At 33.3% G+C, this 17,896-nt stretch overlaps 2 protein-coding genes across 2 annotated transcripts in view; one reads left to right on the plus strand and one right to left on the minus strand.

The window, feature by feature from the left end:
- The window catches only part of LOC135841264 (nephrin-like), a 1,354,679-nt gene that overhangs the window by 643,410 nt on the left and 693,373 nt on the right, over positions 1 to 17,896 (minus strand). The window contains exon 4 of the mRNA XM_065358143.1: positions 9,000 to 9,205. Coding sequence (XP_065214215.1) covers positions 9,000 to 9,205 — 206 coding nt within the window. The remainder of the gene's footprint in view (positions 1 to 8,999; positions 9,206 to 17,896) is intronic.
- LOC135840353 (uncharacterized) lies at positions 14,916 to 16,755 on the plus strand. The gene is made up of 3 exons (XM_065356839.1): positions 14,916 to 15,170; positions 15,689 to 15,779; positions 16,279 to 16,755. Exons 1-3 carry the CDS (start codon positions 15,136 to 15,138, stop codon positions 16,708 to 16,710), a joined length of 558 nt encoding a protein of 185 aa, XP_065212911.1. The 5' UTR covers positions 14,916 to 15,135; the 3' UTR covers positions 16,711 to 16,755.

Consider the following 17,896-nt stretch of genomic DNA (forward strand, 5'->3'; position numbering starts at 1 on the left):
GAACAATTTCTATCAATAATACATATTTCAATTTTTATAGTTACCTCCCTCAAGGGGAACTCTATTAAAATCTCCATAAAGGAGTCTTCTCAGCTCAGTAAGCCATTATCCCCTCAAAGAAATCACACAGTATACATTGGTACAGAAAATAAATCAGTGTTACATGTTTTGGAATGTTAAAATGCGCATCATTAAATTTTGATGTCAGTTAGCAAAGTACATACATTGAAAACCTTACAGGTATTTATGTAGGTAGATTAAGGTGGATTGAGAAAAAAAAGCTCGGGGGATTTTTGCCCTATTTAGCAGATACCGTCATTTTGAAAATAAGGTGTCCCTGAAGGGAAGAATTTATGGCTCTCAAACATGGGGCATTTTCAAAAAAATCATGGACTTTTTTCGTGATTTTTTCGCTGTAGCTCCTACCTAATCTTTTCTGAGAAAAATGATCCAGTCTTAAATTAAAGTACCTATTCGAGATTCTGCGTCGATCTATGCTGTCGACGTTAAAATCCAAAGCCACTTTTGGGGTTCTACTGAGCGATTGAAAATTAGCTGGGTTAGTTGGTTTTTTAAACATTCTTTCTTCGCAAATGTTTCGCATTATTGATATTAAATAATATTCAAAGATATCATTCGTGAAACTGAGCAAATATTTCAAAGAGCAGTGGTGCCAATAAGTATTTTAAATTCCAAAAAATCGAGAAAAAATCGCCAAAGTTTTAGAATTTTTTTTTGATTTTTCGAAATTGGCAATAATTAGTAATTACTAAAAAATTGGCAACACGTGCGTTCCGAAATATTTCCTCAGTTCAAGGAATGATATCCTTCGATATATTATTTGACATCATTAATGCGAAATATTAGCGAAGAATCCCACTGAACAGGAATTATTAAGTTATATCTACAGTTGATCCCTTCTGAAGGCCACATTCGAGGAGTTGGGTATCCCAGAAATTGAATTTTTAGTCAAAAATGCTTCTACACGCCATGCAACTTTCTGATCAAGGTATAAATAGTGCCACTTCAACGATGACGTATTTTCCCCTAAAAACTCAATTTTTTGGCAACTCCCCTCCTCATTTAACCCTTTGGAGGGGTTCGAATGCAAATCTGTCTTCATATTCGTGTTCAACGGGTTAGAATCACATGATAACGATACCCACATTGTCAATCTTCTTTCACCTCAAACCACAAAATTAGGTTTTCAAGAAGTTGTTTTTAAAAATCCAAAATGCATCAGTTTTGAGTAAGATATTACGAGGTAATAAAAATTGGAATAGGTTTCCTCCTAAATCGAGGCTTGCCGAACTAAAAATTTCGACTGTTTTCAATGATTTATCGTAAGCTATGCTCGTGCAGTAAGTAACATTTAATTCTAAATTTCTCACGCAGTAATATGTCGTGTATGTACATCTATTCAAAGTATATTGATATCAATTCAAGGTAGGTGAAAAAAAACTTCAAAATTCACAGTTTTTTTCATGTGACTCATTAACAGCGCCATCTAGTACCGTATAATAAAGTGAATTATTACTCGTGTGAGCCGCCGCTCTCATTGGTGAAGTCAGGACGTGTCAAGCAAACGTCACCACTTCGATTAGGTATTTTTTAAATTTAAAAAAATTCTGTCTCAAACTTTTCGATTTGTCCAACATTTTATGCCTATTGTAAAAAATGGTGGAAGTTTTTTCCCATTTCAAGAAAAAGTTTTTACCTTACAATGAAAAAATCGTAATGTCGATCTTGAAATTGAGATTTTTTGAACGTTCATTTTCAAAAGAAAATTTGGCAAGGAAAATTATGATGAAAATGTGTTCAAAAAATCATGTTAGGTACCTAATTTTTCAAATTTAAAAACATAAATGGACCTTCGACGAGATTCGAATCAACTGCTTTTGTTTGGAAACGGAAAGACCGCTATTTAACAATACATATAATCAATATTTCTCCGTGGAAAATTCCAAAAAATAATTCTTCCATGCATTTTTTATTATCTTGATCTGCGGCAACATAATTGTGATAATATTTTATCGGCTGAATCGAATCATGAAGATGAAGACAAAAACGAAGATCAACTTCGATAATCCTGATTTCTACACTGATTTGAATTGTGGGGCTCGTATGCATTTTTTTCAACAAAAAAAAAATTATTAGTAACCAAAAAAGCTCGAAAAAAGTGAACAAAAAGTGACCAAAAGGACCAAAAAAATAACAAAATATGAGCAAAACATTTCAATGCAGGAAATAATTACCAAAAAAAACTGGAACTTTTCGTTTTTAAATTAAAATCTAGAAATGGAACTCAATAGTTTGTACAATTTTGAAAAAAAAAAAAAACAGGGAGTTTTTGTGTAGGCAAATTATTTTTTTCCTAAACGATTTGAACCATTTTACAACTTTTTGGTTAAAAAAGCAAGATAATTTGGCAATTTCGGTGGAAAAAATGAGAATTTTCACAATTTCTGAGACTCGACAATCTCAGCAAAAGAAATGGCGTCTTGACAACTTTACTTCTGGTGAAAAAAATGACACGTTAGGACAATTTTTAAAAACCAGGGAGACTTTTTAAATTCTTTTCCCCAAGAAACCACAATTTTTAGCAGTTTTAGGCAAAAGGCGATTTTCGGCAGAAAACGAGACTCCAACAATAATTTCCGCAAAAGACACAGCTCAGCAACTTCTGGTAAAAAAAGTAAGAGTTTCGCTAAAATAAAGGGGGAATTATTGACAGTAAATGTGCCAAAAAATGTAAGCCTTCAAAACATTTGTCAAAAAGTAGGACTTTTTTGGGAATTTTTGGCTAAAAAGCGAGACTTTTGAGTATTTTCAGAAAAAAAAATGTGAAACATTGGTAGCAATTCAGCAAAAAAACATAATTATTGAAATAAAAAGGTTGAACCATTTTCCAACTTTTTGATAAAAAGCTGGACGTTTTGGTAATTTTAGGTGTAAAAGCTCAACTTTTGAGTACTAATTTTTTTCTGAGGGGGAGGGGATGAGAAAAGGAATTGAGATTTTATTTTTTAGGCAATTTTGCTGAGAAGCGAAAAACGAGATTTATTGTTTGGTCGAAAAAGCGATCGGTATCTACTTTTTTCATTTTTGTTATTTTTGACAGTTCCTTACAAGAGAAAACAATGACTTCAAAAATTTACGACACATAGGTAACTATTTACAAGCCATCACTGTTCGCTGATTGCAAGAGAGTTTTTGCATTTGCTTTTACCATATCGGTTGATGGTTGCATTGGTTGCTAAGCTCTCGCTCACATCTTCAATTGCAACCACATCAGAAATTCCAGCCATACTTCTTCAACATTAACAACAGATACGTCAATTTCAATCCAAAACACCTCATCAAAGTCATCAGCTCGCGATTTTTAGATACTTTACACACTATTCGTCCTCTAACTAGGGAACCATATGAAGTGCCTCCAAATAGGGATTTGGATGGAAAGTGGCCTCAGTGGTAGCTCTAGACCTTGACCAAGGACAACACCAATGAAATTTTAACTGCCAGTTTTGAGTTTAGCTCCCACCGTAAAATTTTGAATTTTAAAATTTTTAAAAACCGCTACCCCGACGCTGAAGTTTTTCCCACAGAGTTATTGTGGCAAAATTTTGAGCCACGAGCTTGACCAAGGGATACGTTTTATTTTCCCTTCCCATTGAATTTTTCAAAGATTCTTCAAATTCTTTATTTTTGATGAAAATTTGAATAATTCTTGAAAGATGGAATATGAAAAATTCAGTTGAATGGGAAAATGAGAGAAGCCCGAGCTAACATCGTTTTGCCTCGCATAGGGTCCCTATACGTTTAATTTGAGACAAAAAAGTCACCTCTATGAGGCAAGAATTGTGGTGAATTAGCCTGAAAATCGAGCGCCATCTATTAGCAAAACTAAAAATTATGCCTTTGCCTTATACAGAGCGGAGGTGAAATGCAGTGAATGCTGATAGCTGGACCATGTAGCCTAACAAAAGAAAAGATTCTTTTGTGACAGAAAAGACAGAACTACTACAATTGAGGAGCTTGGAATCAAAACTCACTTTTGTCACCAAAAATCGATATGCGTTTTTTTGCGGATTCGGATACTTCTTCGATTTCTCTATCACCCTACAGAATCCATTTTTCCGAATTCGGCCCCAGTTCTTCACAATTTCGTGTTAAAAAGTGCCCTTGGAGTCAAAACTCACTTTTGCCAGTGGCAAAAGTGAGTTTTGACTCCAAGCTATAAAAAAAACTGTATTTTCAAGGTCGCATGGCAGTCTACAAAGCCAAAATGATTCAATTGCAACTTCGGAAGCATTTTCTGATAGTGAAAATAGCGAAAATGGTAGTTTTGAATTTGGAAGTTATGCAACTGAGGAGGTAAAAAATTGGATGTATTGAGCGCTCAAAACTTTTAAAGCTCTATGGAGGCGGAACAAAATACTCTACAGAAAAATGAAGTCGAGGAAAATTGTAGAGAATTAAATTTCCAATCGACTTAATGTCGTTAGTTTTTTTCTAGGGTGCTTAGTTTTCTATATATTTGCAAAAGAAAGTATAATTTTTGGAAAAATTCAGCGCTCAAAACTTTTAAAGCTGTCTGGAGACGGAACGAAGCATTCTACAGAAAAATTAAATCGAGGAAAATTGTAGAGAATTAAATTTCCAATCGACATAATGTCGTTAGTTTTCTTCTAGGAGGCTTATTTTTCGATATATTTGCAAAAGAAAGTAAAATTACCCCACCTTGGAATCAAAACTCACTTTTGCCAAACTTGAAAGCCATACTGCAACGATATGGCAACTTGAAAAAAAAAATTTTCTCATGGAATCCTATTTAGTAGTCTAACTCAAGAGCTCGACACACTTTGCGACGTTTTTTTCATCAACGCACTAGGCGAAATCAGTTATTGTCGATTTTCTCGAAACTTTGTCCGATGGCAAAAGTGAGTTTTGATTCCAAGCTCCTCAATTAACGATTTAAACAGGAAGATGAATGTCTGGGGTAGGTGTCTGTCTAGGTGGTGGTATATGGTATGTTGTAGGTATTTGCACAGCAACGTTATCTCCTCCTACCCCACATAACTGGTATTGATAGGTAAGGGATGTTTGTCAACTACTTTCAAAGGCAATCGAGCTTCCTTCAGGGAAGTAATTTTTTTCCATCAATTTTGAGTAATTTATCCTTCCAAACATATGTGTTTGGAGGGAATAATTTTTCAATTTTTTTGAGATGTGTTTTAGCAGCATGCAATATGTTTATTAGGGTGAAATATTATTTTGAAAAATAAATTAGCTACCAATTTGTGAAAATTTCCCAGAAAAAATATACTGCTCTTCATAGGTACCTATTAACATTGCAAATATTATTTTTCAATCACAAAGTACCTAATAAGTAATAGGTATACAGTGGAGTCTCGATAACTCGAAGCTGAAGGGAGAAGCAGTTGACTTCGAGTTATCGGAGTTTTCGAGTTAGCGAAGTTTTGAATTAGATGAGTGTTTTTTTTTTACTAGAATGAAATGGAAACACGTATTATACCGGGTCGAAAAAATTAAAGTATGGAATGAGAATGTACAATAGCCAATAGGTACCATTGAAGATAACCAATATGTGAATGTGAAAGAGTTTTGTATCAATGAAATTCAAATTTACAAGTGTTTTCAACTATAAATTCGAGTTATAGAGGCAAAACGTTGGCAACGTTCGACTTACAGAGGTTTTTTCTTGTCTTTTTCAAAAATTTTACTTTGAGTTATCGGAGTTTTTGGACTTTTTACTTCGAGGTAAAGAAGTGAATTTTACATTGAGTCTTATGGAGAGTTGAAGGGAAACCGACTTTGCTTCGAGTTATCGGAGTTTTTGAGTTAACGGAGTTTGAGTTATCGAGACTCTACTGTATTTTGTAATCTATGAAAACTGAATAGGTACCTAGTACATTTTTTTTCTGAAAGTGCTTTGCATTTAAAAAAAGATACATAATTGCATACCTAAGCAGGTATCCACACACATAATAAGAGGAAAAGAAGAGACTAACGACTGTTTTTTGAGTCAAAAACGATGTTTTTTCAAAATTTAGTCCAAAAAAAGTGAAAAAAATGGGCAACAGTTCCACTTAAAAATTAAAATTGCACACAAATCTTCAAAAAAGTGATGGAGCTTTGAAATTTGTGTTACCTATCTAATTCCTTCGATTTTTTTTAGTCAGAATGTCAGAAAAATGTAATTTTAAATTTTCCTATTCATTAGGGGAATAAGCCTGATGAAATTTTAAAAAGCAATAAAAAATCTGCAGTTTCCATTTCTAGGGTTATTTTTATCTCAAACTAAACAGATTTTCAGGGATGAAAATGGGAAAAAATTTTAATTTTTTTCAATTTGGTGAATGAAGCATCAAACTTGATGTTTTTTAACTCAAAATTATATTTTTTTGACCTCCTAATAACGAACCCAACGCATCTAAATTCATATTTTTTTTTTCGATCCTCAAAATTCATTTTAAAAATTATTTAATTTAGGTTCCTTTTCACACTGTAAAGACGAATCGCGTCTTTTAGTTTCATTTTCAATAGGGCGCCATCTAACACTCACGTAAGGTACTTGAAAAAATCAAATACCTACAAGCTAATTTGCATATTTTTGTCATTAGTCTCATATAGGTGAGAAAATCGTCTCAAATCGCAAATATAGGCAAAAAAAAGTGCCTCAGTGAGGCAAAATGTCAGCTTGGGAGACCACTCCGCCAACGCGTGCGTTAAAATTTTCCCACAACAACACCGTGTAAAAAACCCGAACGTCAAGGTAGCAATTTTTGAAAGTTTTATAATTCATAATTTTATACTGAGGGCCTCTTTACTGGAATTCAAGGAAACTGCAAAATTGTTGGGCATCACTGTAGAAACCAACTTGAAGTGGACTAACCATGTAAATAAGCTTTCAAATAAACTACCATCTTATCAACACCTTCTCTATCAATTGAAGAAAACAGCATCCATTCCTACACTAAAAGTAGCTTACTATGGACTGTTTTACTCTAATATGTCATATGGACTTGCATTCTAGGGAGGAAACAAAACCCTTCTAGCTAGATAAGATATTCCTTATTCAAAAGAGAATTATTAGGACAATGTTCAACTTAGCCCCTACCCAATCCTGTTAACAAACTTTCATCGATGAAAAAATTATTACAACACCATCCCTATATACCTATACTACTTAGGGTAAGGTTGCCTAAATCATACCTCTTCTTGGTTATTAGGACCTGGAGAGCCCAATTTTCACTCTTTTTGACTGATTTTTTTTTTAAATTGTAGCTTGAAACCTTGTCTATCGAATGACGTATCAATAGAGTAATTTATTCTTCAACGAGAAGAGATATTTCAGTTTCCGCAAAGGTCTTCAAGTGGTATGATTTGGGAAACTAGTCTCCTAAATCGTACCACCAGTTCCCCAAGTTGTACTACCCAGACATTTTAGTCATATTTTGAAGGAAGTAGATGAAATGAGGTAAAAAAATTCAAGAAAAAGCATAAGGTTTTCATTTTATTATTCATTATAACGCGTATTTTGATTTATAAAATGAAAAAAATACTATATGTTTGTCTTGATGCTTTTTATTCAGTTTTCTTTTAGTTTTTACCTGGTATGATTTAGGGAACTCATTGCATATAATGCAAATGTAATGGTACGATTTAGGAAACCTCAAAGTGGTACGATTTGGGCAACTTTGGCATTTTTTGAATAACTGGCAGCACTGTCATAAAATATACTTGTAACTGACATCTGTGCGCAATGAAACAATTATAAATATGTGTTTCAAGTGATCCATTGAAAAAAATTCCACTTGATTAATCCTATCAGGGCTCCAACACCTTACATACATTGAAAAAAAAAAAATAGATCCCAACCACACATTTTCTTTAAATTGTGATAAGTTACGCAAACAAATATTATAGGAGTGCTACTTCCATTAGGCAACCTTACACTACAGGTTTCAATAATGATGAAAAATAATATTACCTATTCTGCCTTCAGTACTGACCCATAACTATAATACTACAGGGATAAACTCAATCTTTGCCAATCAAATGAGGACTAAAGTCAACAGCGAAGGAATAGATACTTACTATGGCAGTCAAAATCTGTAATAGTCTCCCTCCACAAATCAGAGATGTTCATAATACCAAATTATTATAAAAAATTCTTCAAAAACGGCTATTTAAGGAGGCATTTTATTGTGTAGATGAGTTCCTGGGTAAACTCTAACCCTCTATTCAATTGATTATATTCACTTTATTTTATTTCATTTTAATTCATTTCATTTATTGTGTATTGTTGTTTATTGTAAAGTGGCTCTGTAAGCACTAAACCTAGGTATGTATAAATGATCTTGTAAATTCCGCTTGCAGTCCCTTACAGTAATACATTATTTGAATATTTGAACTGAAAGAAAAAAATCTAATAGAAAATTGAATTTTTTATAAGGTTTGCCATTAAATCACAAGTTTTTCCTCTTCAATAGGTACTTATGTAAGTATTTTATTCTAAAAATGATTTTGGTGATTCTCAGATGATGGTCACTCAGCCAAAAAAAAATAAAAAATAGGTAAAACCATTGAAGAAAGCCAATCGTACTTTCGGAAATGGAAAAATGCATTGTAAAAGGAGGGTTTGAAATTGGGGCATCTTTAATTTACTTGATCAATACTTAATATTTTGTTTGGTTCCCTATGTTATAATTTTAGGTTGCAGTATGCAATATGCATTGAAGATGATAAATTGATGATAACCAATTAGCCATAATTGCGTTTCTTTAACTCTTAATAAGAGTAGATACTTCCCTGAAAGTAAGATGAGTTTTTAAGATTGGAAAATTTATGTTACAGAATTAGGTAATAGGAATACCCTCAAACTTAACGACGATATTATTCGCTGTTTTTTAAATTGAAATTCTCATTAGATACATAAACAAGATAATCTATCAATATCTGTTTAGCCTACTTACCGACAACGATCAACTTGATATGAAAATTCTGAGTTTGGGTTTGTTTGAAGTCGACTCGACATTTATGGAATCCTTCGTCGGACGGCGTAACGTGCTCGATTACCAAAGACCTTTGGTCAAAGTTGAAATGAGCTCGGCCACCCATGATTTTCTCGTGAGACCAGTGATTGGCATGCTCCGGTATATGCCTTTCTCGCATGTCAACACTGAAAAATAAATACGAATTCAAGAAAAAAATTAATATCGTCGACAGAAAACATATGATGATGAAAATGGATTGCGAAAAAAAGAGTGTTTCGCATTTGAATCAAATTCACAGGGATGATATCTTTTGAGTTAATGACCAGTGAGAGAAAATATGGGACCCCTAGACTAAAGAGGACTGAGGCTGAGCTATGGGGTCTCAAAGTTGAGTTATTTTCGAGTAAAACATGTGTTTTTTGACTAGGACACCGTCCAGCTGAGGGGTTTGAATGAATTCAGCATAATTCATTCCTCTAAGATTGGCTACACTGCTGTACAAAATCTTTAAAGATGAATTTTCCTCAAAATTGATTCACCCATCGACAAGAAAAAATCACCTACAAATATCGTTGCAATTTTTGCATTATAAAACTTACTGTAGCTTTTCACAGAAATTTTCAAAATGTTGGCAACACCGCATTTAAAAATTTTTCTTCAGAATTTACCAACATTTGCACTAAAAATATTGGGGCAGAAGCTGGGTTTTCCGAAAAAAAAAATGAAAAATCTAAAATTTCTCAACTTTGTCAACTTTTGAGCGCCCTGTTGGTGACCACAAGTCCGCGTTGATGGTTCAGGCAAATGTAAAAACTCAAATCGTGTTTTCTTAGTGTCGCGATGAGGAGGTGTCCAGGTCATAAAACGTCGTATTTATCTCTCTGAAAAATGATCCAACTTTGAAACGTCCATAGCTCCACTTCCTTTGGTCTTGGGAAGCCAAATTTTTCTGGGGTTTTTTCAACTCAAAAGGTATACTACCTCTTCACGCATTTACTTAACCCAAAGCCACAAAATATGAACAATCATTCTAAACGTACGAGTTTTCTATCTAATCTAAGGAACAGTAAGTCACTAACATCTTTCTCTCAACAACGTGGGTTTAAAAACTCACATCAACGAATTCAAAAAACCAGGAAATCCCATATTCGCATCGAACACGTACATATGTACATTCTCGCATATAAGTAGGTATTCTGGTCGACCATACAACATGTACTCGTATATTTATTTCTCGCAATCGTCGCCACATTAAATTAGTATTACCGACCATACATTTCATCCTTCTGAACCCATACTTCACTCAGTCGGAACGAGAGAGTACACTCATCGCCGGACACATGCGGAGGAACGACTCGATTTGAAAATACTATACGAGGCAAAAAAAAATAAAAAATAAAAATAAGCACGCGGAATTTACACACAACAACAACCGAGGAATAAAGTTTTTAAAATTCTTGTGTAAAGCTCGTGAAACGCCACACATACCGCCATAGCGTGTGCGATACGTTCTCCTCAAGTACCTAATAAAAATATAAACCCGTTTTGACATAGATCGTACGTTTAAAAAATAACCCATGTGCGACTGTACATGATAAATGTATACTTATCCTGCAAGGATAAAAGCATTTCGTAGTTACGATAAACATATTCAGGATGTTTCAAATATGCTTTAAAATACTTAATGTACCTATCTCGAGTGCGATTTTATTGTATCGTCGGGGTATAATTGCTTCGAATTTGAATAGGTATACTGTCGTAGGTACCTGCGTACCATATTACCTATATGTGTATTCCTCCTATAGAGTCTGTCGTCGAAGTCATTGTCGCGTGCGCCCATTTGCGGAATAAAAAATATCAGCCGTTATAGTGCATAAGATGAGATTCGTCGTCTAGATTTTTTTTAATGCTTTTTCTTGTACTTAGATGTATATGTACCCACTTATCGCGAGTCGAGTTGTTGAACAAGATTCAATTTTTTTTATCATTAATGAGCCACACACGATTATTAGCAAAACATAAAATTTATCACATCTTCATGCTTCACTGTACATTTCCTAGGAAGAAACCAATTCCAAATTCAAATATTTTTCACCTCGAAATTCGAAAACATTCCAATAAAAATGTGTTTTGGTATCACACGATTATAGTGACGATTGACTTCCAATTGTGAGAATTCTAGAAAGAAAAAATTGACCGGTGCATTTTTTGATGTCAAGTGAATTTTTGAAAATTGAATTTAAGTTAAAAATGAGGGTAAAAAACCAAAATTTTACCAAATGAACCTGGAAAGTTAAAATTTTGGATACACTCTATTTTTGACCTGTCAAGTCAATTGAAAACGGTTTCAAACCGTTTCGAACAGTTCTGGAGCCTCCAGCAGATTTTTGATACTTGAAATTTCCACAAAAGTTTACCAACTGAAGTTAACAAATCGAAATTTACGCTGTAATTCAACTTAAACACGCTATGAAGTCGACTGTGCTAATGAGTTTAAGTTATTTTGGAGCCTCCAGCGACTTTTTGAAAATTCTTAGAGCCTCCAGTAGATTTTTGAAATTTGAAATTTTCACAAAATTTCATCTAACCTCCATTAAGTCAATTTCTGGTAAATTTAAGTCATTTCGGAGCCTCTAGCGACTTTTTAAAAATTCTTAAGAGTCTCCAGTGGATTTTTGAAACTTATTGAAATTCTCACAAAATTTCATCGAATAAAGTTGAAAGTCGAAATTCATACTGTAAACCGATTTCAATACGATATGAAGTCTACTGCAGATAGATTTCAAGTCGTTTTGGAGCCTCCAGCGACTTTTTGGAAATTACTGGAGCCTCCAGCAGATTTTCCAATGCTCGAAATTTCCAAAAAATAATACCAAACAGAGCTGAAAATCCAAAATTTACTTCACACTCCAATTTCAACACGTTATAAAATCAACTGCAGGTGGGTTCAAGTCACTTTGGAGCCTCCAGTAAATTTTTGATAATTCTCGGGCCCTTCGGTGGATTTTTGAAATTTGAAATTCCCACAAAATTTCACCAAAATGCAGTTGGGAAGCAAAAATTCATTCAATAAACTGATTTCAATAAGCAACGAAGTTGACTTCAGGTAGATTTGAATTCATTTTGGAGCCTTCAGCAAATTTTTAGAAATTACCGGAGCCTCCAGTAAATTTTTGAAACTAGAAATTTCTAAAAATTTCATTAAATGGAGTTGGAAAGCCGAAATTCACTCTGCACAGTATGTGCTTAAGTTAACTAGGACACATCTTGTGGGATTTTTTGAAAAATAAAAGTTTCTAAAAAGTCGCTAAAGGCTCCAAAATGGATCGAAACTTCCTGCCCCTGCAATCCACATCGGAACTTAATCTTTCTATCGCAAACGGAGGCGGAAGCTAGGGTATAATGTTTCAAATTTTCAAAGAAGTATGAAATCGATGGACAAAAATATCTCTCAGACGGGAATAAACCGAACTTGAAAAAAATAATGGGTACTTTATCGGCCATGAAGGTCCAAAAAGTAGCTGGAGAATATTCAAAACGATTCAAAACCACCTGCAGTCGAATTCATATCGTACCTATTGAAATTGGTTTTCATAAGGAATTTATTCAGCTTTCCAACTTCATTTGATGAGATTTTATGGAAATTTCAAGTTTCAAAAATCTGCTGGAGGCTCCAGCAATTTTCAAAAAGGTCACTGGAGCCTTCCAAAATAACTTGAATCCATCAGAAGTCCACTTAATAGCGTGTTGAAGTTGAATTTCAGCAAAAATGTTGGATTTCCAACTTCATTTGATAAAATTTTGTGGGAATTTCAAGTTTCAAAAATCTGCTGGAGGCTTCAGAACTGCTCAAAACGGTTTGAAACTGGTTCCGGTCAATTTTGTTGATCGAAAATAGGGGAAATCCCAAATTTCAGATTTCCAAGTCAATTTGGTAAAATTTTGATTTTTCTTCTCATTTTTGGTTTATATTTGATTTTCAAAAATTCGCCAAAAATCGAAAAATGCACTTCAGCATTTGAAATTTTGTATGGTGATGAATTTTTCCATGCTTTTTCGGTCTACTTTATTTGGGCTGACCTATCAATCAAAATGGCCGAAATTTCGTTAGTAAGGCCAACTGTTTTTTGGCAAGTTTGCTTTAAAATGTTCTTTATTAGGATGTGCCTTTTAAGAAAAAAGTTGTCCTGTGGGATTGAAGGGGATGCAATTGAATTTTTCAAATTCATTTTTTTTTTATTTTTTCACCAATACCTACTCTTTTCAGTATAGTTAACTAATCACTTTTTTTACAGTTTTATATCTATATTTTTTTTTTTCGCAAATCATGATGACTATTTTTTATTAATTTCATCAAATTTTCATTTAAAAAAGCTTTAAAAAGGAAAGAGAGAGAAAACGAAACATAGTTGAAAAATGGGGGAAAAAGCTCGAAAAAAACTAAAAAGGAAAGCGAAAGAAAAAGGATCAAATAATATTGTTTGAAAATGTCGAAAAGATTAAAATTAAAAAAAAGGAAGAAAGGAAGAAAACAAATAGACTCATGTACCTAAGTAGTATGCCATAACAACTGTTCATCCTTATCGAAAAACAAGCCATCTGCAGCTATTCGCTGATTGCAACAGAGTTTTTGCATACGCTTTTTGCTTATTGGATGCTTTAATTTAATGCGCAATAAGTAGTTATTAGTTAATCGAGTGATGCGTTCAAATTTTTTTTTTTCAACAAAAACTCTTTCTCGACACGATTAATAAAATATAACCGCACAACACATCAATATTTTAACTGTTTTTTCGCACAAAAACTACAAAAAAAAAATCAAAGGATACGAAAAAAATTACAAAAACGAATAATGAAAATGAAAATGAATTTGAAAAATTCAATGCTGAGAATGGAGTGAGAGTTCACGAGGTTTTCTCGATTTCATGACATTTTTGATTTCAATATCGGCCCATTTCCTAGGCAAAGTTATGCAAAGTGTAATTCAGCAGCTGAAATACTAGCCAAGAAGTATGTTTTTAATACGTAATAGATTTTTTTAGTTAATTTGAGGGGGATTCTAATTAAAATTTACCAATTTAGTATCAGGAAATTGAATTTCCTGTAGTGTAGGTACGTAAGTTTAAATTACCCCTTCAAATCAAAATTATCATTTTTTCATTGTCGTAAGCACCTGGTTGTAAGTACAGACTGAAAATTTCAATTCTTCCTTACTTCTTTCTTCTCACTTGATTTGTTATTGATAGTCATATAGGCAGGTAGGTAGAGGTTATGCATCCAACCCATTCACAATAAACAAGCATTTTCAAAAGGTGAGGCATTTTTAATTTTTTTCAAATTTTTTTATTCTCGCGAAACTATACAGAAATACTCGTATGAGCATAGGCTATCAATCTGCTATCTGGTTTTAATGATACCCATTAATTTAAAAAAATAATAATTTTATCTGCGTAGCAGGTTTATCTCAACTCTACAACAACGCGCGTCTTCCAGTCTAACCTGAGTTGTTAAAAGTTAACACTGAACCTGATAAGGAATGATTCTTCATGTAGGTAATGGGTAATCCCTATTTCAAGTAGGTACGAAATACGAATAAATCCTCGTATTGTACGTAAGTAGGTACATAGTTCATTAATTATTCACAATATTCATGGAAACTGGAACAAATAATAGTTCCAATACGATTCAGATTTTTAACGCGAATCGCATCACAATGAATAATTTTTCTTTTTTGATAAACATCATGGACAAATCGTGGTATGTACAACACACAAGCACAGAATGGTATCATAATATACTTTTCCACACCACAAATCATAAAACACATTCGTCATTATCTCGTGTTATTTAAAATCACTGCTGATAATGACTTTTGATTTGCAAATGAATACCTAGCTAGATCAAAGTTTAACTTAGTTCGCCACAGATGTACCAAGTGTTTATCAGTTCATATCACGAAATATAAAGAACAAGTATATTAACATACCTACGCACATTTGAGTGTATTTTTTTTTGTAGTGAATAATAAAAAAACAATCCGTGAGAAAGAATACTTTTGTGGAAAAAAAATGCTTTTATAGTTTCACATTTTTGTAGTGTTGGAAGTAACGTAAAAATGGCTAATTTTCATCGGAATTCTCGACAAACGAAGTAAGTGGATAAATTATAATAGGTATATTAAATTGAAAATAGGTAATCGAGTGTACGTTAAGGTGGGTCGTTTATCAATTTTTTTTTTTTTTTTGAATTTTATGAGCCTAGCAAAAAATAATGGCGAAAATGACCTCTAGAAGATGTAAAAAGGATATTTTCGAGTGTTTCGGTGAACGCCTAATCCTCTTGAGAGAAAGCTTAATAGTCACAAAACTATCATATTTTGAAGGATAAATAAATATAGGTGTTATTTTGAGAATGGCTGAACTTGACAAAAATGAACTTTGAGCTTTTCTAAATGGTTTGAAATGTTGAAATTTTGTAAACTTTGAGTTCTTGACGAGGAATAAGTTAAACATTGACATAAAAATTAGAACTTTTTTTCTACGTCTCGTTGAGGCCATTTTGGCCAAAATTTCTTGCTAAGTTTCGTCAAATTGAAAAAAAAATATATTCTTCATTTGCACCAATCATATTTCAATAAAACCTATATTAATTGATATTTATTTTTACAGGCGAGATTATTTCGGATTTTCATTCATCACAATCTTATGCATTGTATCCGTTCAAGTATTACTTTGCTCAGCTAGACCCAGCTTAGAGGACGTAAGTACTCGATTGAGTTGATTGAAGTGATTTACCCTTATAGTACCTATTCTATTTATGTATATGCTGGTCTCTAGATAAAATCAAACTGTCTTCGGTAGGTAGTAGGTACCTACTTCATAAAAATCTTCAACATGACTAAATGATTTAGGAAATTTATTAACCACTTTGATCAATATTTCGTTTAAAAAAATGATAAAATTATCACAGAAGATCACCTACTCTGAACTCCGAAAATTTATGTAGGTATTTCACATAAAATGGCAAACTGATACCAATAATCCAAATCGATCCCATTTTTAGTCTTCTGATATCCATCTGATTTTTTGGGAATGGTGGTGTAAAGGGTGGTAAAATTGCTGCAGAAAAATGAGGGAGGAAGAAGCAATTTCTGAGAAAGTGAATAAAAATGGAGGACATTTGTGACAGAAAAATACGAGTACCAGTTCATAATAATTCGTAAATTCCAGAACCCTCATTCTAATTGATGAAATTACAGGATGCCAGTAATGAAAATCCGACTGGACAAAATCCCACTAACGGTGTGGTAAAGTCAGTAAAAGAATTACCTTTGATGGAAGACGAAAAAGCTGACGACGAAGAGGCGATCGAAGGCGAACCGGAAGACCCAGAAATTGACGAAGCAGAGGAATCGTATGATACTGAAGCTGAGGCACCCACAGAGAACACACCCATTAAGAAGTACACCGAACCTAGGGAGACACCGTCCACATCGAGCTCTACTACACCCAAAATATCACATTTACCTGGCAAGTCCGAGGATGATGAAAATGATGAATCACCAAGGGAATCCAACTCTTCGACCGTAGAATCTCCGACGACTGATATAAATACTAACCATGGTTTAATGCGCAAAAATTACTGCTTTGTTCTGTTTATTCCAGTATTGTCATATATTTTTTTAATGTAGATTTCAGCTGATCCAATGATTCAATAAAGATATTTTTTTTCAAAATTATGTGTTTTTTGGTAATAATTTAATATTAGGTAATTTTTTTCACATTAATGGGCGTATATCTTGTGAGAATTTCTCACCCAATCATTGATCTTGAATATTCAGCAATAACTCAGTACTAGAATGAGAAGTGGACGAAAGTACAAAAATATGAATAGAGGTAGGTACCTACTTTTTTTTATTACCAGCCTAAATTATCTCAAAATCTCATATGTATTTTCTTTGCTTAAATACCTACAACACATCCTTTCCCCTTCTCTTATTTTGCAAATTTGAAATTTTCCACCTCCCACCCTCTTCCAGTTGTTACCTCGAATGAGAAAATAATTCCCTATTTTTTATTTTTCCCCTATCTTCATAAAAAGTGGTGCTTATAGGCCCCATAAGTTGTAAAAAATCAAAAAAAAAAAGAAGAAAATTCAATTCATCAAAATTCTTTGTTTCTGTGTTAGAATTTTTCTAAATAATAATCTCCTTCTCCTTTCCAAGAAGAAACTTTCTCCAGCCCTTCAAACCACATTAGCCCCTTAGTAACGAACCACCCCCCCCCCTCAGGTGAAAAACCAGAAACAATGAGAATAAATCAAAATTAGGGAACATTTTTTTGAAAATACCTAATTTCATTCACATTGGAATTGTTCTACAAAAGCCCTTTTTCGAGGGAAACCTTTCGTTGGACCCCCAAATGATGTTGGCTCTTGAAAATTTCAATTGTGAGGTAGTAATTCGAATTCTGTAAAATTTAACAACTTCCACAATTTGAAAATTTTCAATTTTTTTAGTGGGGGGCTAATTTTTTCATTTATAGGGCTAAAAATGTTATTTTTGAGGTCAAAATCACCCATTCTCGAGAATATACAAGTTTCGAGTTGAGGGCTAAAAATTCCACTTTTATGGGGCTACAATAAATTATCGTTTTTAGGATCATAAATTTCAGAGGGCCAAAGTTTCCATTTTCGAAGGCTTAAACATGACATTTTGGAGCTAATGATTCTCAATTCGGTACTGAGATTTTCATTTTTGAGAAACAATTTCATTTTTTTCAAAGATTTGGGCCCTGAATTAAGTGTTTCATCATTTCTTGGGACTGCATACTCCTAATTAGGACCAAAATTTCCATTTTAGCAGAGACATTTTCATT

The sequence above is a fragment of the Planococcus citri genome, chromosome 3 (assembly GCF_950023065.1).
Source record: "Planococcus citri chromosome 3, ihPlaCitr1.1, whole genome shotgun sequence".
In the NCBI taxonomy this organism is placed as follows: Eukaryota; Metazoa; Arthropoda; class Insecta; order Hemiptera; family Pseudococcidae; genus Planococcus; species Planococcus citri.